This window comes from Lontra canadensis, unplaced genomic scaffold (genome assembly GCF_010015895.1).
Source record: "Lontra canadensis isolate GAN:19392208 unplaced genomic scaffold, GSC_riverotter_1.0 scaffold23, whole genome shotgun sequence".
NCBI classification, from domain to species: domain Eukaryota; kingdom Metazoa; phylum Chordata; class Mammalia; order Carnivora; family Mustelidae; genus Lontra; species Lontra canadensis.
This window is the reverse complement of record NW_022631017.1, coordinates 12,941,840-12,966,711: the sequence shown is the minus strand read 5'-3', so window position 1 is coordinate 12,966,711 and position 24,872 is coordinate 12,941,840. Positions and strand designations below refer to the sequence as shown.

General features: G+C 40.1%; 1 protein-coding gene across 2 annotated transcripts in view; it reads left to right on the top strand.

The window, feature by feature from the left end:
• Positions 1-24,872, top strand: part of ROS1 (ROS proto-oncogene 1, receptor tyrosine kinase) — a 111,293-nt gene that overhangs the window by 2,188 nt on the left and 84,233 nt on the right. For both annotated transcript variants that reach the window (XM_032862387.1, XM_032862388.1), the window contains exons 2-11: positions 5,432-5,476; positions 6,322-6,381; positions 8,174-8,200; positions 12,899-12,959; positions 17,920-18,068; positions 18,286-18,424; positions 21,600-21,801; positions 22,455-22,531; positions 23,975-24,097; positions 24,269-24,453. In XM_032862387.1, coding sequence (XP_032718278.1) covers positions 5,432-5,476; positions 6,322-6,381; positions 8,174-8,200; positions 12,899-12,959; positions 17,920-18,068; positions 18,286-18,424; positions 21,600-21,801; positions 22,455-22,531; positions 23,975-24,097; positions 24,269-24,453 — 1,068 coding nt within the window. The remainder of the gene's footprint in view (positions 1-5,431; positions 5,477-6,321; positions 6,382-8,173; positions 8,201-12,898; positions 12,960-17,919; positions 18,069-18,285; positions 18,425-21,599; positions 21,802-22,454; positions 22,532-23,974; positions 24,098-24,268; positions 24,454-24,872) is intronic.

The following is a 24,872-nucleotide window of genomic DNA, read 5'->3' as shown; positions in this document are numbered from 1 at the left end:
CTCCCACACAGGGCCTGGAGGGACAAAAGCTAGGTGAATGCACAGTGGATATAGCCATGGATCAAGGGAAAGCATATGTAAAGTGCTCAAGTTTATGATACTGTTCGCATTTTTCATGTGTGCCATTCTTTGAAACCCGGACGTGCTGCGAAGTTCATCTTTGATTTCACTGGGTGGTTCTTGACCCTGAGGCATCTTTGCTTTTTAAAAAGAAACACAGAGTCTTATACAAAGGAAAGTTTAGAACTGCTGTCCTAATGTACACAGATCATAGTTCTATGCTGAGCATAAACAATTTATATCATTTGAGGGATCTGTAGGTATTAGTTGAATGTAGTAACTGACTTAATATTTTTGAGTTATATGTGCCTGTGCTGCAGAGAACAAAAAAGAATGAAGGTTCTTCAGAACACTAGTATGGTGGCAGCCTTCGTGAAAAAGAAACAAATGACATCAACAGTCAAATAATTTATGGGAATGCTTCTTGCCAGCTTTGTGTAGATTCACAGAGCACAACAGCATATTAATGGCTTTGTTTAATCATAATTTTCTGATCTTCTTTGGCAATAAAACCTTTTTTTTTTTTTTTTGAGTAGCAAGTCCCAATGACTCAGGAACTAGAGTTGAGAAATGTTCTGTTAGAAGCATCAATTCAATTCAATGCAAGGCATTAGAAACTAGAGTTCAGAGGTTATCCTGTTTTTAAAAAGAGAACAAGGGGCACCTGGGTGGCTCAGTGGGTTAAGCTTCTGCCTTCGGCTCAGGTCATGATCTCAGGGTCCTGGGCTCTCTGCTCAGCAGGGAGCCTGCTTCCTCCTCTCTCACTGCCTGCCTCTCTGCCTACTTGTGATCTCTCTGTCAAATAAATAAATAAAACCCTTTAAAAATAAATAAATAAATAAATAAATAAATAAATAAATAAATAAAATTAAAAAAAGAACAAGCATCAATATCTTTCTTGTATATCTATATATAACTTTATACCAAGATAATAGAACAGAACCAGAATCCAAAAATGCCACAAAATATCCAGGAATTAGCATAGTTTTTACTGGTGTAGGGGTGGGCAGATCAGTAAGAGGGAATACAGTGTGGGAGGGAAACTGTGCACAGAAGGAAGTGTGGAATATGACAAAGACGCAGTTCCAACCAAAGTGGGGCTGTTCATTTACCATAAAAAAAAACACCTTCCTTCAGTAGGTGAGTGAATAAGTAAACTGTGGCACATCCAGACAGTGAACTGTTATTCAGAGCTGAAAAGACATGAGCTTTCGAGCCATAAGAAGACATGGAGTGAACCTTAAAGACATACACTAAGTGAAAAAGCTGACCTGAAAAGACCCCGTACTGGATGAGTCCAAACACATGACATTTTAGGAAAGGCACAATGATGGAGATGATGAAGAGATAGATCAGTGGTTGCCAGGAGCGGGTTTGTATGTGGTGGGGAGATGCATAGGGAGAGCACAGAGGATTGTTAGAAACGGTGAAAATACTGTGTACAATATCACGATGGATACATGTCAGTATACATTCGTCCAAACCCACAGAATATACAACTGTGAGTGAGCCCTAAGGTAAACTATGGACTTCAGGGGATTATTATTGTGTCCACGTAGATCTATCCTTGGTAAAAACTACCATTCTGGTGACTGATGTGGATAATGAGGGTGGCTATGCCTGTGTGGGGTCTGACAATGAAGTCTGTTTTTTTAGTATATGTGCTGCCAAAGCGAGCAATGTTTTTTTTAAAAAAAGATTTTATTTATTTATTTGAGAGAGAGAGAGAGCAGGAGGAGGGGCAGAGGGGCAGAGGGAGAGAGAGAGAGAGAGAGAGGGAAGCAAACTCTCCACTGAGCGCAGAACCTAATGGAGAGCTCAGTCTCATGACCCTGAGATCATGACCTGAATAAAAACCAAGAGTCGAACGCTTAACTGACTGAGCCACCCAGGCACCCCAAAAATAGAGTTTTTTTTTTTAAGTTCAGGCAAATTTTTAAAAACCTAACTCCTTAACAATACTACCAGATTCACATAGATTCCAGGAGTTGTTAAAAATACTGCGATTTAGATAGAACAAACAACAGAAACAAAACAAAACGAGATAAGACTTCACCCCATAGATACGTTGGAATAAATTAGAAGTGAATATTTCTACAGTCTTGGAGTGGCAATGCCTTAAGAAGACTGTTTCAAAAATACAGAATCCCTACAAGAAATTATGAATAATTTAACTACTTAGAAACTTAAATTATTGGACAATAAACAGAGCACAAGAAAAAGCCCCCCAAATGGGAAAAATATTACATAGGATGAACAGAATTTTAACCAAACCTTATATATAAAAAAGTATTTAAATTAAGTTTAGGGGCACCTGGATGGCTCAGTTGGTTAAGCGGCTGCCTTCACCCCCTCACTGGCTCCCTGCTCAGCGGGGAGTCTGCTTCTCCCTCTCCCTCTGATGGTCCCCCTGCTTGTACTCTCTCGCTCTCTCTGTCAAATAAACAAACAAAATCTTAAAGAAAAATAAAACAAGTTTAGAACATGAAGCCCTACTTCACAAAATAAGAAGCAGAAATGGCTAACGCCTATTGATAAGTATGCAGCCTCACAGAATTGCAGAATGACTGACTTTGCTTTCATCAGATTGGCAAAGATGAAAACACTTATAGTCGGCAAAGGTGGGATAAACCAGTGCTCTCACGCTCATCAAGAAATATATCTGAAGAGATTATTGCATCACTCAGCAGAGATAAGTTTGGGAAAGTTTTTTGTACCTAATATTACTAATAGATCCCCAGTGCCTGGCACTGTACTCTAATCGTACATTATTTAGTTGAATCCTCACAGAACTTTGTGCACTAAATACTATCTTACTTATGTGTCAGATGAGAATACGTCAAGGTGACATCAGGTGCAAGTGTCCTATATGGGACTAAAATGCAGACCATACTGCTCTGTTTCATTTCCTAGGGTAGGAAGTAAAGAAATGAACGCGGTTCCTGCTGAGGTGGGGCAGAGGGAGAGACAAACTTGTGCCAAGTGGCAGAAATGGGTTAAGAAGATTTAGGATCCAGGGCTGGGATTGTGGGTTTCATGCAGCTCATTGGAGGAGGTGGTGCTACGGTAAACTGAGGAGGAGTCTCACTGGAAAGGGAGGACTATGGATTTGGTGCAGATCACAGGAGCATCGTACTTTGGTTAAGAGGATAGGGTCTGGAGACAACTCTCAGCCTTCTTTACATCTTAACTCTTGAGCCATTCACTAAACCTCCCTGGGTCTCAGCTGTACAAAGGGGTTAGTAATAATACATACCTACTAGTGCCGTTGAGAGGTTGAATAAGATTTAGTGTAAAACAGCTGGTAACCTGTTGGAACATAGGATCACTCGCTGAATGGTTGCTCTAATAATGTTGAGGACGACGGTTGACAGCATCTTCTTCATCACCCCATAGACCTGACTCCTGAAGCTACCTTGCTCAAGGTCCTGTGGTGGCTCTCTCTTCAGCCCATTAAATTTAGTCTTGAGAGCTGCCAATGAAAGGACCCAGGACTGTTACAATGTGACTTTATGGTCACCAAGAAACAGCTCTGTTGGCCCGCTGTTCAAAATGAAATGCAGAAACTACCCAGCAACCTCTCTTTTGTTTTTGTGAGCTAACAGATTTTTGAAGGGATCTGAAAAAATTTAATTGCAAATTCCCTCTTAGACTTCATTGTATATGATTGTGGTTCAATCATATAAAGGGGAATCAAAAGCTTTTTTTTGAATGAAATCATGGAAACAAAGAATTATTATGCCCATGGCTGCAAAATTAATCTAAAAGATTCAGTTCTGACTCTCTGAGTATTTCTTATCAAAAATCAAAACACATGAAGCATCCTTCTTTCTCTACAAATGTAATTAGGGAATGGAGGCCAGAGCAATCTTCATTCCCACATCAAATGGCAGGGGAGAAAGCAACTTCGGTTCTTTGGTTCCTGTGACTGATTACTTCCTAAGTGAAACCCCAGAGTGCAAGGCCATTGGAGGAGGCTTTCAAGAGACAGGGCTTCTGGAGCATTCCTATGTAATAGGCCATTTTGAGTTCATGGGTTTATTCCTTATGTATGTACTTCTTGAAGACCTTTTATCCCTCTGGACTGTTCCAAGTACAGAGTGAAGGCCGAAATGAATGGCTCTTACCTTGAAGGGGAGAGAATGCTCAGTGAACTTAGTGTTCAATGGTTCTTCTCTTCCCTCTGAAAAGCAAGGGCTGTTCAGAAGCCCTCAAGAGAGGCTTCAACCACCTGGAGTGGGTGTGCCTGGATGGCTCAGTCGGTTAAGCGTCTGTCTCTTGGTTTCCGCTTGGGTCCTGATCTCAAGAATCATGATCTCATGGGTCATAGGATCCAGCCCCACGCCCTGCACCAGGCTCCCTGCTGGGTGGGGAGTATGCATCAAGATTCTTTCCCTCTGTGCCTTCCTCTGCTTGCTTGCACCCTCTCTCTCTCTCTCTCTGAAATAAATAAATAAATCTTAAAAAACAAAAATGAAACTAAACACCTCCAGGCCTCCTTTGGATTTTCTATCATCTCCTGGAACACATCTTGCTTATAGTGCTGGGTCAGCCAAGGTCAGACGGCATGTTCCTGGCTGGATTAATCATCTCTTCAATTCAATGTTTCAAATCCTGAGACTTTTCAGGGGATATTCCGAGCAGTACCAATTAGAGGTACTAGGAGTATTCACTTAGTTATCCTCTACTCATATTTCTAAGTCAGTCAGTGAGGGATGCTGACAATTAGATCTATCCATAGAACACTATTGACACATACCTGATCATCATAGACCCAATATTGTCATCCTTTGTAAGCCTTTCAGTTTATCAAGGACTCTACTCACGTAACAACCAGGAGAGGATGGACAATTTATAAGATTTTCCTGCCTTCGTTCCTATTTCTTTTATATTCTTCCAGCACAAAAAGTTCTTAAAATTTATGAAAATATGAGAAAAAAACCAGAGTAATCTGATGTTTTACTATATGTGAAATTCTGAATTTATATTTTTTCACTATTCTTAGACTGCTTAAAAAAAAACAAAACCTGACCATAATTCATCTTTAACCCCCGAATCCTTTGACTTGATGAATTGACTAAAGTCACAGGCTTACTTCATACAGTGTGAGAGATATGTCCATGGTCCCTAACCACTCATTACAGCCCCCCTGCTCTGCCTTGATAATTTCTGCAGAATTCTCAGGCATTCCATCTTATAATGTGCATTGACATTTTACCAGATTTCATGACTGATTTAATGACTTTAAAACATTGTACTTTATAGTTAGAAAACACTATTCCAGGATGCTTTCTTTTTTAAAAAAAGCTATGGTAGTTGTACTGGACACAAGATTGATAGCTGGTGTTTCTGATCTCCTTCTTCACTTCAGGGCCGGCAGCTTGACGTTGGTGCGCCGTACAATCTGAGTGAACCGGTGAGTAAGCACTTCCACTGTCAGGAAGTTTATAGTGTTTGCCTTGATAAGAATGGGACCATGGTCAGGTTTTATTACAATAAGAATAATTCCTAAGTAGAGTCTCATTTCTTTGTCCTTGATGGAGGAAGTTCAACTGAAAATAGCAAGAAGTCTAAATTACAGAATATTCAAAAAATGAACCCAGGCACAGCGTGTCTAGGAAGAAGGAACACATAGGACTAAGCCAACTCTATGATTTTGATTCTACTTGGCTGTGTGGCTTGGGGAAAATTACTTAATATTCTGAACTTCGTTTTATTACCTGTTGTCTCAGAGGGTTGGATGAGATGGTCTCCAGTGTTTCTCCTAACAATTACATTTATGGTTTTATTACTGGTTTGCACCTGTATCCACTTACTCAACTACTGTATAGTGACTCAAAATGAACACACTTCTCCAACTGTGGACTTCTTCCGGTTTTGGTATGCTGCCTTCTGGTTGAGTCCCCAGTTTTGAGTTTTACTTATGGTGCAAGGACATGGCCAGGACCCATGATATGCTCGATGCCATGGTATCCAGGACTTTCTCTGCTGCCAGCTACCCAGGGGACGGGGTGCTCCTTGAAGTTTGGGTGATCTCTGGGTTCTAGGCCTACCCATGCCACCTCTGCTCAGCAACCCCTCTGCCTTGCAGTGAGTCACCCCAAGCCCTACTCTGCCTGGAAATAGGAGAAGTCTGCTTAGGATTGCAAAGGTCCACAGGTTCCTGGGTAGATACATTTTGTTACTATGTGGCACTAATCAGGTGGCAAGAAAAAGTCACCCTTCTCTAGTCACCATTTTCTCTTATTATGTCTCTTGCAGTGCATCCAAGGATGTCATTTCTGGAACTCTGTAGAGCAGGAAAACTGTGCATTAAAATGTGTAAGTATTAATTATATTTTTGTTTTGGTACTAATATCACTTTCAAGAGAAAAGTTATCTAAGAGGATTCCCATTTGAATTTCCATTGGCTTTCACGGAGTTTGCATGACTCTAAAGGAAAAGTATGATAGCCTGACTGATACATAATAATGTGGAAAAATTGAGACAAATGCTATTAATGCAACTGGAGACTCGGGGAAGTGAATGAAAACTGTGGAACCCAGGAATACCCATAATTGCTCTAAACTATAATGGCCTTTTAGTAGAATGTCAGGCACTTGTCAAATTCCCTAGTCTTGTGCTTCTCAAATGTTGAAGTTCAGTTATCTAAGGATCTTGATAAAATGCTCATTCTGATTCTGAAGACCTGGGGCAGGACACGAGATTCTGTACTTGTAACAAGCTCCCAGGTGATGTGATGCTTGTAGTTCCTGAATGACACTTTGGCCAGCAAGGCCCTACGTGGTGTTGGGAGTTTCTCTGTAGGTAACATGGCAGCATTCTAATCCAGAGGTCACAAACCCCTTTATTTACTCCATGCTATATAGAAAATACATCCCCAAATGCTTTATTTTTAATTTTTAATTAATCCCAGCTTTGCCACTTAGTGTGTAACCAGTTAAGGGACTTCACCTCTTGGTACTTTACTTTCCCCCTCAATACGTTAGGATAATAATAGAATCTCCCTCTTGTATTGTGCCTGATACACTGTCATTACTCTGATATAGCGAATAAGAATTTTGTCTTTTAAGAGTGGATTCCTTTGTTCGGGTTGTTCAGGTCTGAGGTTGAATCATGGTGATTTGGGGTAATCCTAATATTGTTTCCTATTAACAAGTGAAACTCTATCGTTGAGATTTAAATAAGGACATTAACTTCTCCTTCCAAATGGTGCTTATAGCTTTTCTTGTATGGTCTTGTGCTCAGGTCTCTGGAACAGGCTTAGGCTTACTCTCACATTCGTGACTATGTGCCCCATAAAATGGGAGTTACCAAAAAGTGGAGTGGGCATTTTCTGGATTTGGGAACTATAACACATTTAAGAATTCTTTTACCTTTCTTTGGTGCCATTTTTTATGAATTCCCAATGGAAATCATCCTTTGGTCTGTGTTTGCTGTCCTTTGCTCTGACCTGTAAGCCCATCAGAAGGGGTCTCTCTTTCTTGTTCCCACTGTCTGTTTCTCAGAACACCGTGAGAGGCACACAGCAGGTGCTCAGACAGCACTTGCCAGGTTACTGAGTGGGAAGGACCATCTGATGCTGGCGACAGTCCAGGCAGTACAGTCGGCACCAGAGCAGCCAGTCCATACAGGGGCAGGGGCACCTTTGCTAGCCAGAGCTGTTGGTGGTTTCCATGTCAGCTTCTGTCTCCACTGGGCATCTGCCAACACCTCTTCATTTTCTTACCCCGTCCACTGCAGATCACCTCTTGGTCAACTGGGATTTTCTAGTAGACATCAAACTGCATCATTTTTCTGGAGATGCAAACAGAAGGGGAGAGGGAAAATTTAAGCCCAACATGGGCTCCATCTCACGATGCTGAGATCATGACCTGAGCCAAGTTCAGGAGTCTGTTGCTTAACCAATGGCTCCCCGCAAACATAATTTTTATAGCTGTTCATACAGTGGCTTGCCTGGACTGAAGGCTCAGCTCTGGGCTCCTTGATTTTGATTGTTTTTATTGGTTGTTTGTCAGTGGTGGGGCAAGAAATTAATTTGAAAAAGTGTCATTAAAATTATTTATAGACTTAAGGATTTTAAGTAATTTCACTTGTCTTTTTTCCTGTGCAGAATGACACCTATGCCCCTGTTTGTGAGGTGAGTTGGCAAGCACAAAACAGATGTCATCAAACCCCATGTCTTTATCTCTTAGATTTAAAAAGCTATTAAAATAAGAATGAAGAAGCCGCCTAAGCCTTCATAATAAATCACAGTAGTCTATCATTTGATATGTATATTAAAAAAGAACACTGTATTTACAATTTTCTTCCTTCTTCAACAAACTCCTTGACAACATTTTAAAGCACAGCTTTTAAGATATTTTATTATTGTTTTTTCCCTACTATGATAATAAGTGTCTTCCTGCTGACTCTGGCTGCTCAGGTCTCTTTTCTCAGCTCCCCCTCCCTCTGCTGGCTCCTCCCCTGCACTGGATTTTCTCCTCTTTTTCAGAAAGACCTTAGGGATTTTGATTTTTTTTCCTACTTGATCTTCTTCAACTGTTCTGGATTCTATGGTCCTCAGAATTAGTTTTAGGTCAACCAGAGAGGTTTATGGAGAAAATATATTATTTCTCAGTTTAAAGCCCATGTTGTATTCTATTTAAATGTCCTTGAAACCAAAGGACAGAACTATTTTATTCTGCCTGGGAAAGGAATATAACTTACCATCCATTAGTAAAACAAAAAATTTTCTTTCTACTAGAGAATAAAAATAAACAACACAAAATGTTACATTGGATAATTTTCTCAATAGTCTGTGCTTTCTCTGTGCCTGAGTGATATTCCCCTGGGAGTAGATGGGGGGGTGGGGGGCAGGTGGAATTTACTCCATATGTAAAAAAAACAATTATAAGTCTTTCTTAATTGAGATTTTAAAAAATCAAAAACTGCCCGAGAACCTTTTTATGTGGTTAAAGTAACATTGCCACCCTCCCCAACCAAAACCATCCCTCGATAGATAGTGCTAAGAAAGTCAGGGATGGTTCAAGCCTCTCGAGCCCAGAAGCAGCCTGAGATTGGATTGCTAATGCAGTAGTTTCCTGGTGATCAGCGTGTTGCCTGCCGTCTGTGTGTGTATGACATAAAGCTTTTCTCTCTGTTATAACTCACATTATTATTCTGTTCTTTTCTTTATATACTGGGCTGGTTTACACTTTAAATAAAGTAGAACTGAACAGCAATACATGCTATAGAGGTACAGAGATTGAGATAGATCTATGGAGACTAGATGTTTGAACTCAGGTTCTGAGTTCTGAGTTCTGCAGGTGTGGGTTCTGAACTCAGAACCCACACCTGCAGGAGGAAATCAACTCTTCAACCATTAATGCTTCAACCTAGGAAGCTGGGAATTTCTGCACACATTCCTTGGAGGAAATAGTGTTGGAAGAGTTAGCTTAGCAAACTATAACTTGGAAAATGATGTCAGCCAGTGAGATGGCTTATCCCTGCTAATTGAAAATGCAAATTAGATCATATTGTTCCTAAAAACCTTTCTATGGCTTTGCATTGCTGTTGAGAAAACTTATGAACTACCCTTTGCTGAACCCCATCTTGCACCCCCTGTCCCTTGTTCTCTGCCTGCCACACGGGCTTTTCCCTCTTTAGAATATAGAGGGAACATTCCTGCCTCCTAGCTTTTGTCCTTAAGACCTTTTATGAGCCCAGATGCTTGCAGTCACTCAGGTCCTGCTCCAGGATCCTCTCTGCATGGTTCTTCCTGAGTACCCTGAGAAGACAAATTCTCTTTCCTGCCTGGTCATGCCTTATGCCTTTACCTTGCTTTATTGTCTTCATAACACTTCTTGTTACCTGAACATATTTTATTTAATTTTTTTTAACTCATTGTCTGTCTTCTTCTTCTTCTTCTTCTTCTTCTTCTTCTTCTTCTTCTTCTTCTTCTTCTTCTTCTTTTAAGATTTTATTTATTTATTTGACAGAGAGAGAGACAACAAGAGCAGGAACACAAGCAAGGGGAGTGGGAGAGGGAGAAGAGCCTTCCTGCAGAGCAGGGAGCCTGATGTGGGGCTCGATCCCAGGACCCTGGGATCATAGACCTGAGCTGAAGGCAGACACTTAACAACTGATCCACCCAGGCACCCCATGTCTGTCTTCTTCTAAGAGAATGTAAATTCCATGAAGGTGGGGAACTTACCAGTCTTGCTTACTGCTAGATCCTTAAAGCCTATACCAGTGCTTGGAACACACACAAAGTATGTACTCAATAAGCATTTTTTGAATGAATGAATGAATGAACAGTTTTTAAGGAAAGGAAGCCACAATTCATGTGGAGAGGCTGTATTAGGGGCATCCCAGGATGGGGGTGGGTATGTCCTCCTTGGGTTACAAGAGTAAGAAAAGGCATTGCCAGCATATGTACCTGTCTGATAAATACAGGGTGGAGGGGCACCTGGATGTTCAGTGGGTTAAAGCCTCTGCCTTCAGCTCGGGTCATGATCCCAGAGTCCTGGGATCGAGCCCCTCATCGGGCTCTCTGCTCAGCAGGGAGCCTGCTTCCTCCTCTCTCTCTGCCTGCCTCTCTGCCTACTTGTGATCTCTGTCTGTCAAATAAATAAATAAAATCTTAAAAAAAAATACAGGGTGGAGCTAGAGGGATGAAACTTGGTTTTACTACTATGGGAGAAATTGGAGTGTGGACTAGAACAGAGACAGCAGACTGATGTAGCCCTTGGGAAGCATGAACTTGGCTTCTGCAATGGGAATGGTAGCTCAGTGGCCTGGGATACACTGTAAACATGCCTCGTCCAGGGGCTCTGGGCTCAGATTCTCTGATTTCCTTAAATCTGACCACCTTTAGATTCTCTCTAGGCAATTTGAGCACTGGATAATGTCATTCTAAGCCCAATGTTAGATGAGAGAGAGGGAGAGAATCTAATTTATAGTGTTGCCTCCACTTGATATAACATTTAAACTTCTTAGAATACAAACTTCCAGTTTTAATATTGACAAGTTCTGGTGAACTTGTTAGCTAACTTATTAGCTAATAGCTAATAATACTGCATTCAATGCCTGAATGTTGCCAAGAAAGTAGATCTTAAATGTCCTCACACAAAAAAAGAAATGGTAATTATGTGATGCGATGGAGATGTTACCTAATGCTATAGTGGTAATCATTTTGCAATATATAAATGTATCAAATCAACATGTTGTATACCTTAAACTTACACAATTTGTATGTTAATTATATCTCAATAAAACTAAAAAAAATACAAGCTGCACAGAGTAACAAAATAGTTAAACACCTACATAGATCTGAATTTTATTATATATTTTCCTCTGAAAAGATGCAGGAAAAATAAACCCACAATTTACTGGATAGTCAGGACTATCAATATTTCCAAATAAACTCTATTCTATTTCCTTTCTTCTTCCTTGGTTTTACTGCTTGGAAAAAAATTCCAGTTACATGATAATTTTGTTGCCACTTGGTATATTTATTCAACAAGCATTTTATTGGAGCCTGCAAAAAGAATGTGAAAAGTATACTAAGCCCTTAAGTTAAATAATCCTGAGCCCAGACTGAGGTATTTAAATTAATCCTTAACTAAGCAAACCCGAGTTTATCAGTCTGAACTTCCCTTGAGTGAATAGGTCAAACATTGTGCAGCTAGTATTTGCAAATTACTTGGGATGTTTAAGGCAAATGTATTGTGTCATGGTTTCCACTATCTCCATGAGAAACAATAGCATGTTGTCCTAGGTATTATAAATGCAAACTGAATGAAAGCAGGAAGATGGATCATGATTGTGTTATGGTCTTAAATTTGTGCCTTTTCTCCAAAAGTTTTATCTTTTCTTTTTCCTTTCCTTTCCTTCTTTCCTTTTCCTTTTTCCTTTCCTTCTCCTTCCTTCCTTCCTTCCTTCTTTCCTTCCTTCCTTCCTTCCCTCCTTCCTTCTTTCTAACGAATGCTAATGCATCTGTTAAGAGTTGCAGGAAATTTATGTTTGGGTCATGAAAATGTTTACTGTTTTAAGTTAATGAAGTAAAATGCTAATCATTACTAGATTTTTATAGACCTTAAAATGTAACATTCGTATTAAGATATTCATTAAAATGTCCAAATTACTATGAAATTTAGTAAGTTTTTAATTTCTGAGGGAAAGCATGAGTATATAAAATAAATAGACATCATTTTAGGCTAGAGTTTTCAGTTATTAACTCACTAAACCTTTGACCAAGATGGCAAACATTTAATTGCATTGTTGAACTCAGCGTCTTCTGACATTGTGGGATGTCACTCATTAGAGGATCATGAAATCAACTTAGTGAATAAAGAGTCACAACAAACAAAATGAAAGAACAGACTAGAACAGAACATGTATGATTGCATCACAGGTGTGGGTTTTTTTAATGGGATGAACTTGTTCTAAAATTAGATGTAGCAATGATTGCACAGTTCTGTGAATATATTAAAAAACACTGAATTCTGTACTTTAAATGGGTGAATTTTATAGCATACAAAATATGCCTCAGTAAAAGTGTTAAAAAAAGGGGAAAAAAAGTAAGTACTGTTTCCAGATTTCCCCCCCCCCCAACATGTATGTGTGTAATATGTTGTTTGTTAAATGTCTTCTGGAATTTGGGACATGGTCAGAAAAGTTTGAAAGATGTTCTTCTAATTCCACTAGCAAATGGAAACTTAAAGGATTGCAGTTGAAAGAATTGATAGAAAGGTATACTTATATACCAGGTACTTGAATATCACGATGTAGTTGAAATGTATCAGCAAAAGCAGGAGGAAGGCTACACTGACTGGGATGGTACATGTCTCTACAGCGAGAATCCTGCGAGGTCGGCTGCAGCAGTGCTAAAGGTGCATTTGAGGAAGAAGTGCTAGGTAAGCAGTCATATGCAATGATTATTCAAAATACCGGATACCACTCTACGGACATATGTAAGGAGAATGGGCCATCTCTTCAAATATTTAGACTTCTACATCTCAGCCTTAGAAAAAATTATAAATAATATGATATGATATGATATGATATGATATGATTTCAAATGTGGAAGCCATTGTGATAGAAACTCAGGAAGACTCTTCTTCTAGGGGAAAATAGGGGGAACACAGCACCTGACTGAGGTTTAGAATTTGAGGTTCTGCCCTCAGTTCGGTAAGTGAAATCACTTCTATCCTAATGAAAGAAACGACTATGGATCCTAAGCAGATTGATGTCAGGAAATGCCACTATTTTAATGAACCCAAAACACAGGAATATTTTATTTAATGTGCATTTAATTGTTTGGCTACCAGGTAGTCAATTGAGTAGCTACAACATGCATAGATCCCTACAAGGCTCCGGGAAATTCACTGAATGTATAGAAGCTACACTTCTTGCTTTTAGATTTTGAGTAAGTAGGGTACTAAGCTGTATGTGTCCAGCTCCCTCTGTCTGATTTCAGAGCAGGGTGGGTGTGTCTAAATGGCTTTGTCCTAGTGTGTTAATTCTCTAGTGGTTTCTGAAGGACCAACTCTTTGATGAGTCACAACCTCGGTGTTACTAGTTTTCTCTTCCAGAATTTCCAGGACCTTCTTCCCAGTAAGAGATAGATAGCTCTTTTCAGACAGGGAAATGATTGATTATTCCATAAATTGTAGTCTTTGTTTCAAAGGCTTGCTCCTTGCTCTTGGTGGCCGGTAGAAATTGGGAGGATCTTGCTTTGCTGTCCTGATTTGCTTCTGTCCTTTAGACAGAAGCACCTTGACATTTCTGTGCAGAGATGTATCACTATGTTACATTCTTTTCCTACTGCGCAGTGGGAGTTAGATATGGATAAAATTCGTGTTCTGTGGCTTCCAAACTGTGTACCGAGTTACCCCAGTGCATTTTATCTACCTCATAGGAAGGCATGGGGCATTTTGAACATTCAAGGGAGACATAGGATAGTTGACATTTTCTGGACATCCTTGGAACTACCAGTTGGAGGTAGTTTATGGTATAAACAATGAAATGCAGTACATTCCTTTCTATAGCATATCTTTGCAATGCTGAGTTTTCTTTTCTTTTTTTTTTAAGATTTTATTTATGTGACAGAGAGAGATCACAAGTAGGCAGAGAGGCAGGCAGAGAGGGCGGGGGAAGCAGGCTCCCCGCTGAGCAGAGAACCTGATGTGGGGCTCGATCCCAGGACCCTGAGATCATGACCTGAGCCAAAGGCAGAGGCTTAACCCACTGAGCCACCCAGGCACCCCAATGTTGAGTTTTCTGATGATTGCTGTGATAAAAAGCAAAGACCATAAAAAACTCAGTCTGGAACAGGAAATGTTGATGATGGTGCTCAGTCTGATTATAATATTGAGAAATTGTGCCATCCCCAATAGGGGGAAAATCAGTTACATTTCTGTTTGCTAATAATGAACAGTCTGTAAAGGAAATTAACAAAGCAATTCCATTTACAATAACATCAAAAAACATAAAATACTTAGGAACTAACTTAACCAAGCAGGTGATAAACTTATAAAATAAAAATAATAAAACATTTCTGAAACAAATTAAAGAAGACATAAATAGACATCCCATATTCATGGATTGAAAGAAAATACAGTTAATATGTCAATGCTTAAAGCAAAGCAACCTACAGATTTAATGTAATCCTATCAAAATCCCAGTATCTTTTGCAGAAATAGATCCTTTTGAAAATTCATATAGAATCTCCAAAGACCCCCAAATCTTAAAAAGAAGAACAAGGTGGAGGCACCTGGGTGGCTCAGTGATTAAGCAGCTGCCTTCAGCTCAGGTCATGATCCCAGGGTCCTGGGATCGGGCCCCGAATGGGGCTCTCTGCTCAGCAGGGAGCCTGCTTCTCCCTCTCCCATTCCTCCTGCTTGTGTTTCCAGTCTTGCTGTGTCTCTCTCTGTCAAATAAATAAATAAATAAAATCTTAAGAAGAAGAAGAAGAAGAAGAAGAAGAAGAAGAAGAAGAAGAAGAAGAAAGCTGCATTACCCACACTTCCTGATTTTAAATGTATCACAGTAATAAAGATAGACATTTAGACAAATGGACTAGAACAAAGACCAGAAATGAATCCTGTATAGATGGTCAAATGACTTCTGACAACGGTGCCAAGACTTTTCAATGGGGAAAAGACAATCTTTTCAAGAAATGGTGCTGGAAAAACTGGAGATCCATGTGTGAAAGAATGAAGTTGGACCTTATAGAATATCATATGAAAAAATTAACTCAGAATGGATTAATGACTTAAATGCAAGACCTAAAACTATAAAACTCCCAGAAGAAAAAATAGAGCAAAAGCTTTTCAACGTTGGATTTTTCAATGACTTCTTGGACATGACACCAAAGGCACAGGCAATGAAAGACAAAATGGACTGGACTTCATGAAATTTAAAAAATATATACATCATCAGACACTACCAACAGAGCAAAAAGGCAACAATAGAATGGAAAAAATATTTGCAAATCATATATCTGATAAGGGGTTAATATCCAGAATATATAGAAACTCCTAAAATTGAACAACCAAGCAAATCAAACAATCCAATTACAAAATGGGCAAAGGATCTGAATAGATATTTCTCCAAAGAATATATATGAATGGTCAATAAGCACATGAAATGATATTTAACATCACTAAATGATTAGGGAAATCCAAATCCAAACTAGAACTAAATATCACCTCACACTCATTAGACTTGCTACCCTAAAAAAAAAAAAAAAAACCAGAAAAATAAAAGTTTAGATGAGGATGTGAAGCAGTTGGAATCCTTGCCCACCATTAGTGGGAATGTAAAATTATACAGCCTCTGTGGTAAACAGCATGACGGTTGTTCAAAAAATTAAAGACAGAAATACCATAGAATCTTGCAATTCCACCTGTATGTACATACTCAAAGTGGGATCTTGAAATGATATTTATACACTGATATACACCTCTCATTGAATTCACAATAGCTAACACATGAAAGCAATCCAAGGGTCCATTGACAGATGAATGGATAAGGAAAATTTGATGTATACATACATACAATGGAATGTTCTTCAACCTTAAAAAGAAAGAAAATTGACACCTGCTACCACGTGGATGAACCTTGAGGATATTATGTTTAGTGAAATCAGCCTGTCACAAAAAGACAAATATTGTTTGATGCCACGTACATGAAATATTAGAGTAGTCAAAGTCATAGAGACAGAAAGTAGAATGGTGTTTGCCAGGGATTACAAGGAGGCAGAATGGGGAGTTAATGTTTAATGAGTAGAGTTTCAGTTTTGCAAGATGAAAAGGGTTCTGGATATGAATGGTGGTGACCATTGCACAACAATGTAAATGTACTCAGAACCATGAACATACTTAAAAATGGTTAAGTAGTAAATTTTATGTCCTGTGTATTTTACCACAATTGAAAACTGGGGTGGGGGGGGAGCAAGCTGAAGCATAGTATCAGTCACAATTTTGGAAGATAGAAAAAGTAGAGTAAAATAACTTCATCCCAGCGGAACATACCATTCCAAATTCTTGCCTTTTGTTCATGGCCCGGAAGTAGTAACAATAAGTGTGTGTTGCCAGTTGTAACACTGATGTAGGAAAGACATAAAGGTTTGAAGCCAATGGCCAAGAAAGAATTCTTGAGGCATCTTTGGTGCAAAAAGGTGATTTTGTTAAAGCACAGGGATAGGACCTATGGGTAGAAAGAGCTGAGGGGTGGTGACTTATATATTTTCAAGTGGGGAGGGGGCTCGGGATAGCATAAGTCTCTCCTGAATGTTGGAAGCAAATTTTTTAGGACTTTGAGGAGGGTTAACTACTGTTGGGAAAAGGTAATTTATTACTGTCCACTGAAACCTTAGTCATGAGACCCTCCAGATATAGATCAGTGGGTCATATGCTTGGAGGATGAGTGCCAACATGTATCTTGGGGAGTAGAGATAAAGGAAGTTTCTAAAATAATTTTTGTACTTAAAGAAGATCTTCAGGTACCTGGAGTCTGGCTAAGACTGCCTTTTGCTCTTACCAAAGTGTCAGTATTGAGGCAGTTGAATCCCTAGAGGAATGTTACTCTGCCTCTTTCAAGGACTTGCCAATGGCCTATAAGTATTAAGGAAGTTTAATAATTTTTCTTCTGCCTTTGTTTCCCACATCAAGATTACTGATTTTAGAAGTCACAAAATATTTTATAATATAGAACAACTGAATATAGAATCATTTGAAGTAGAATTACTTGAACATATAAAAATAATTTATTGGGAGGCATCTGGGTGGCTCATTGCATAAGCCTCTGCTTTCAGCTCAGGTCATGATCCCAGGGTCCTGGGACTGAGCCCTGAATCCTACATTGGGCTCCCTGCTCAGCAGGGAGACTGCTTCTCCTTTCCCACTCCCTCTGCTTATTCTCTGTCTCTTTCTCTGTTAAACAAATAAATAAAATCTTAAAAAAACAATAATTTATTGACAAGATGAGCAACAGCAACAGGATTGTAGTGTTAAGTTTAACAAACGTCTTGGGATACATGTTCTGGAACAATGGATGGTTCTGATAGGTACCATCCACGCCCTTGGCACCCAGCAAGGAAGGTGTATTGTAAGAGAAAACTACAATATTCCATGTTGCTTACCTGTAAAAAAATGAAAGTAGTGAATTCCATGGGGAAAACAAGATGCCAGACTAACTGATTTTTAAAAATAAACCAACTGAGTATGTGCATCATTTATTATTCTGGTAAGTTATTGTGGCAATATGTAGTTGTGACCAGAGACTCTTGAGAGCCCGACATGAAACAAACGCCTTTCTCCTGACTTGACAGACAGAGGGACTTGGTGAATGAAGTCCTGTTTTTTCCCCCAGAAAATGCCAATTTCCCCACTGCACCCTTTGCTTCTTCCATTGGAAGCCACCATGTGACCTTACGATGGAAACCTGCCAACATCTCTGGAGTAAAATATATCATTCAGTGGAAATACGCACAACTTCCTGGAAGCTGGACTTATACTGAGGTATGAAAAGTTGCTTACGTACATACACATAGATTTTTTTTTTTTCAAATTACTAGAAGTTCCCAATTGCTACAGATTGTTATAGGCATAAAGACATTCTAGAGAAGATTCAAGTATAAGATGAGTGGTTGGATTAGATGCACTCCTCTGTGGTCTTGAGCCACACGGTGCAGTGGGGATTCTATAAATGCTGATTATTAATCTCTCCCTGACATAGGCTGTGTCCAAGCTCTCATATGTGGTGGAGCCCCTGCACCCCTTCACTGAGTATATTTTCCGAGTGGTCTGGATCTTCACAGCCCAGCTACAGCTGTATTCTCCACCAAGTCCCAGTTATAGGACTCATCCTTATGGAGGTATGGTGTGTCTCTGTTGCTCATGAAATAAGGAGATGATTCCAAAGCTTAAGTTTAGTTTGTTTCTATTTTAAATAACGAAATAAATTATTCCTTCATCTGTTGACCCATCCAGTAATTGAGTACCTAACCATGTACCCCTTAGTGTTCTAGGGGCTCAGCATGGCTCTGTGATCAGTACCACACTCCCTAGTCTTGTGAAGCTCACCTTTTGGTGGAGAAGACGTGCTCTAAGCATTAACATAATATAATAACAAAAGTATATTGTAAGTGGGAAAGTGCTGCTCTGTACAATGGTAAGAAGGGCATTTTGAACAGGATCTGTCCATTAGGGGCTTGCAAATGGGGCACAAGGGTGACAGATGGTCAGGTCGCAGTATTAAATAAGGTCGCAGAATAAGCCTCAATAAGCCATTAACAGTTAAGGACAGTTTGAAAGCAGAGAAGTAATTGTTTCACATGCTTCTGAAAAAGATAGTTGTGAGAGAATGAGACTGGGAATCCAGGGGTACAGTAGCCAACCTGGAGGCTAGGATAATACTTGGACATTTTATCAGCCAGGATATTAAAAAAACATTGCATCTATCTTGGAGTGTTTCTGATTTTTTTCTTTTGAAGATGTGACTTCCACACCAGGTAAAGGGGTCAAACCTAGAGCATTTTAGGGGAATCCATGTCTGGACATTGCAGGAGTGTTCTGTGGTGCCCTTCCCCTCAGGGTTAGCTGACTGGACCTGTGGGGATGTACTCCAGGCCAGGTGTTAGGTGTCCCGACTGCTCAGTTCTGGAGATGCGGCAGTGAGCACAGAGCCTCACACTGAACTAGGCTGTGGACCACTGAACTAGGCTGTGGACCTACGCACAGCTAGACAGCTGAGAAGCTGGTGATGGCATTTTCCCCTTTCCCTGATTTACGCTCCTTACTCCTTATCAGATTTTAGGCTGTGTGTGGCCACCTCTCCTGATTACTCCCTGACCATCCTCCAAAGCTTGGGTCAGATACTGGCTAGAACAATATTTGAAATGTTCCAGATTGGAGTGGAATACATGGATCTTTCTTTGCTCAAAGCAATGCCTCATGTATTCCAATAGTGCCAGGAGATTTTCTGATGCTGGAGAGGTAATATGATCCAGGGCCCATGGCTAGTCAAATCAAAATAATAAGAAGGCAAATTTTGCTTTCTGGTTCTGAGCCTTTCTTCTGAATTTGCAAGCCCTCATGTCCTCCAGGTATTCTAGACCTACACTGGGTGACATTTCCGTGGATAGACCTCATTCCTCAATTCCTTCTCACGTTTCTTTCATTCTTTTTTTTTTTTTTAAGATTTTATTTATTTATTTGACAGAGAGAGATCACAAGTAGGCAGAGAGGCAGGCGGGGGGTGGGGAAGCAGGCTCCCTGCTGAGCAGAGAGCCCAATATGGGGCTTGATCCCAGGACCCTGAGATCACGACCTGAGCTGAAGGCAGAGGCTTTAACCCACTGAGCCACCCAGGTGCCCCTCTTCTCACTTTTCTAGCCACATTAAAACATATAGGTACCTGTTTTGTGATCGATGCCTCATGGCCCTCTTCTCCTTTCATGATGGGAAATGTATGATTTAGGTAGTATTATTACCTTTTAATTGAGGCCCTTATGAAAATAATTTCTTAACCAAGTAGAATGGTTAATAGGCAAGGAATATCTTGCCCACCCCGACTGGCCTTTCGGGGAGGACTTTTGTGGGAGAGATTCGGACATTAATCACAGCTCACCTTGTGGGTGGCATCCAACTTGCTCAAAGTGGAGTGGATCGTATCTGAGCATTGACCCTAATGAATTGGGTTTTTTGACATCTTGATTTCAATTAGTGAAAGATGATTCATACCCATTGGTTCGCCAAGGTGACTGAATGCAGGGAGCCGAGGAGTGGACACAATGATGTTTGTGTTTGCCAAAGATTGATCTGAGAGTTAAGGAGGAATCATATTGGAGAAAGGCTGACAGATCAATAAATGGCCTTTTTTTTTTTTTTAAGATCTTATTTATTTATTTGACACAAAGAGGGATAGTGAGACAGAGAGCACAAACTGGGGAAATGGCTGGCAGAGGGAGAGGGAGAAGCAGGCTCCCCGCTGAGCAGGGAGCCCTACCCTCTGGCTCCATCCCTGGATGCTGGGATCACCACCTGAGCTGAAGGCAGAGCTTTTAACTAAAGACTAAGCCCCGTAGGTGCCCCTAAACAGGCCTTTTAAAAACTCATCCAATGTGAAGTCTGCACTGTCTTATTTCTACCAACTCTCCTGAGTCAGGTGTGGCTGACAGAGACTGTTTGCCAACAGTGCTCAAGGGAGGGAAGTCTACACAAGAAAGAAGTGACATCAGAGTGTGTCTTTCTACAGGAAGAGGAAATGAAAGGGTGTGGTTTCAGGGGGCCAGAGGTATGCAAATAGGTGTAGGCAGGAATGGCAGACAGGCTGTTAGATCTTTTGCTTTTCTTTCTGTTCTTTGCTACTTTGGTAGCTTCTTAAGTCTAGAAGTGAATGCTTAATGAATTAATACGTGTTCCTTTAATCCCTCACAAGGGAGAGGATGCTGCTAAAGCACAGTGAACTTGGATTCCTAGGGACCTTGGGAGCTGTGGGAAGGACGGGAAGTCCAAGTCTGCAGAGCTGATGTCCGCAAGAGGGAGGCACACTGTTCTGATTCAGGCTTATCTGAGCCAGTATCTTCAGCTGTGATGGTCAGGCTTTAGCAAGCACTCTAGTGAGTGAAAAGGCCCATGATTTAGATTTACTTCCTTCAACTCCTATTAATCATTGACTCCTGTTTTGTTATAGATTCTCTTCTTGTTAGGAACTGGGTCCCACCCCACAGTTTCAACTTGCTCAGATCTCTGCAGACTTCGGATAACTTTGTTCTAGACCATTTATCCTCTTTGCATCCTTGCCCCTTCATAAATTAGATGCAAAGGAAATAACGTTCGGTAGAGGCCCTTAGGAAGGTAGCCAACTGGTCTCATTTAGGGAACAAGAGTTGCAGCTCCTAGCTGTAGTACCACCTTCTATCCCTTATTTTGAATATTAATAAAGATATTTAATTTACACTTCAAAAGATAAGACTCTTTCCCCGGTACTATTTACATTTTTTTGGTTGTACAGTTTCCTGCTTACCGTGTCACCATTACCTCTTCTAGTTCCTGAGACTGCGCCTTCCATTAGAAATATTGAGAGCTCGAGTCCAGACACCGTGGAAGTCAGTTGGGCTCCACCCCAATTCCCAGGAGGACCTATTTTGGGTTATAACTTAAGGCTGATCAGCAAAAATCAACAATTAGATTCAGGGACACAGAGAACCAGTTTTCAGTTTTACTCCACTCTACCAAATACTACCTACAGGTAAGAACGAAGTAGGGCAAGGAAGACGGAGCCAACAGGGCTGTAGGCATGATCATTATTTAAGAAATATGGCCCCAAAGTCATTTAAATGTATTTGGAAAACTCTCATTGACTTTGTGCCGTTGGGTTGATGTTACTGTAATTATCCTCAAGTTTGTATGTTTGTTGGACTACAGTGTCCTAAGCAAAAACATTCTGAAGTATTTCTTTTGTATTCAGAGGGTCCTTACAAATAGGCACGCATAAAGACATCACGAACACCATAAATACCATTTCTTCATTTAACCCAACAGGAAAAAAATAAAGAGGTGAAATTCTGTTAGTGGTGTTTTTTCATTAACCATTGGGGGATTATTTTATTATTGTTAGCTTTTTCAGCATTTACTAAGGCCTCTTTAAATTAGGGTAGGAATGGGGGTCATGCAGATAGCAGAGTTCAGTTTTTGACCCCTGTGACCCTGAGCTGTTCTCTGCGGAATGCAAACAAGGTCGTGATTGATGGTCATTTCAGGGCTGAGCCCTGGGACTGGGTAACTAGATACATACATTGCCACATTGTTCTTTAAATAGAAATATTATTGCTCCTTCTCTTTTTATCTCATGTTCACACCATGCCATGTGAAACACATCTCTCTAAATTGTTTTTGGAATAGGTTTTCCATTGCTGCTGTAAATGAAGATGGTGAGGGGCCGGAAGCGGAATCTAGTATTTCCACTTTATCCTCAGCAGGTACAGCCTGGGAGTGCCCCTTCTGTTACTCGGGAACTGGGGGTGTGGCAAGGGTGGGTTCCAATCTCAGAGTCCTGGCTCATCTGGTTTGTCCTAAGAACCCTACCTCTTCTCCCCAAATCAATACTGTCTTTTGCGACTTGGTAAGCTCCAATTTTAAATGAATCCCATTGAGTAGTTGACCAAATAGAAGTTATTGGACCCAAAGGTTTTAAATGAGCATGTAGGAATTTCAGAATTTGAATGAAAAATTTAGGGATAAGAAAATGGCCTCATACGAATCCTTAGTTTCAGATGAAATCACTCGTAATTATGGCTTACCTTGAGTGCTTAGGGATACGTGTCATCTTTCTGCCCCTCCCCCATTTTGTACTATGTATCATCAATTAATACATATCAGGTACCTTTTTCTTCCATTCTCCGTTAGGTTTTTAAATGTATCTGGTCTTAATAATTTAAATTTTACCATTTCAAATATTCAATCTACCAAGTTAGCTTTTGTTATTATTTTGTAAGTACTATTTTTTTTCACTTTGGCATATGAATGAGTGTCTGAGAGATTGAATACTTACTGTTTGATGTGTGGGAAAAATAATAAATGAAAATGCTTTCTAAGAAGCACTGGAAATATTCTGGGGACACGAGTAGGAGCCTTGAACAACACAGAAAGATTCAGAATTCTAGGAATCTGTTTTCTATTTTCACCAGAATTCCTATTTGCTGAATGGATGCCCCCTTACCCCAATATGCACACGTCTTTGGTATTGAGTGTCTGCTATCGCCAGCCTTTGGTTTTTTGGCTGTTCCAGGACTCTAGGAAAGGAGAGGCATTTTTGTTATGCAAGAAGCATCCGAAGGACGAGTTAAATATAGAGCAGGTTTAAGGCTGTTGTTCCTACAATTATTGCATAACTTTAATTAATTGCCCTTCATGGACTCACCCTGCACCAGTCTCCAGCTGAGTGGGACGTCAAGCAGAGTTCTGCAGTCCTCAGATTTCATTGCTCTAAGGACTTTTCTCTGGCCTCAAAGGGAGAGATAATTGAAGACCAAACAGAGACAACTGATGTCTGTCTGGTGTTACGCAATAGTCCAGTCTGGCTCCACCTCCCTGGAGCACTCGCATTCTCAGGGCTGTGGATAATCAGTTGAGCTCCGGCTGGCCCAACGCCGTTGAGAATGGTGATCCCTTATGTGGTCTGATTTTGTCAGTGTTTAGGGACACATACATATAAAGCCTACTTGATTGACCCTATACTGCCTGCCCCCCGTCATGGAATGATGTGATTTATGCTGCAGTTGAAATGCCCCTGGTGCCTTCAGAGAAAAATCTGACCAGCCTCTTTTGAGCATTAGTTGCCTTGCTTTGAAGGGTGGTAATGATTTTTTTGTGTGTCGATGTGCAGGTGGTGGGTCTGCCTATAACTCATGTTATTGTTTTAGTTCAAGAAGAGGAACAGTGGCTCTTTTTATCCAGAAAATCTTCCGTAAGAAAGAGATCTTTAAAACATTTAGTAGATGAAGCCCATTGCCTTCAGTCAGAGGCTATACACCATAATATTACAGGTCAGTATGATTGAAAGAAATGTTTCCTTCGTGAGAAAAAAAAAAAAAAAAACCCAGACTGACTTCTATTTTGATCTCCTTATTGAAAATTAAAGAAATAAATTTTCTGTCACATAAAGTTCTTTTTGGTTGTGATATTGTAACACACATGTGTTTGCATGGCTTTTCTAGGAATATCCGTTAATGGTCACCAGCAAGTTGTCTATTTCTCAGAAGGGACTCTCATATGGATGAAAGGGGTTGCCAACATGTCTGATGTGTCTGACCTTAGAATTTTTTACAGAGGTTCAGGATTAATTTCTTCCATCTCTGTAGACTGGCTTTATCAGAAAATGTATTTCATCATGGATGAACTGGTGAGTTTGAGGATTTAATGTGAATAATTAGATATTGACACTCACATGCATATCTTGATGTATCTACAGGGAAATATAGTTCTTTCACTCAGAAAATATTCAGTGAGTATTTACTGGGTTTTAGACATTAGGTTGGCACTGAGTCCTAGATCTGGTCTATAGGAAGTTCTGGACTTTGCCTAAAATGAGTCCTGACCTACTGTTAAATCATCTTTATTTGTGATTTTTCAAAGCCACGAGTTTATTGCATTAATGATAATTCATTTTTCATAAGAGAGTGGTGGTACCTGTGCTATCACCGGGTAAGACCACCAATCATGAGGAAAATCAGCTGTAGGCATTTTAAATTATATAATAAACAAGGGTAACTTCAGTAGTCTCAGAAAGTACCGTATTACTGAAATCTTTGAGAAGATAGT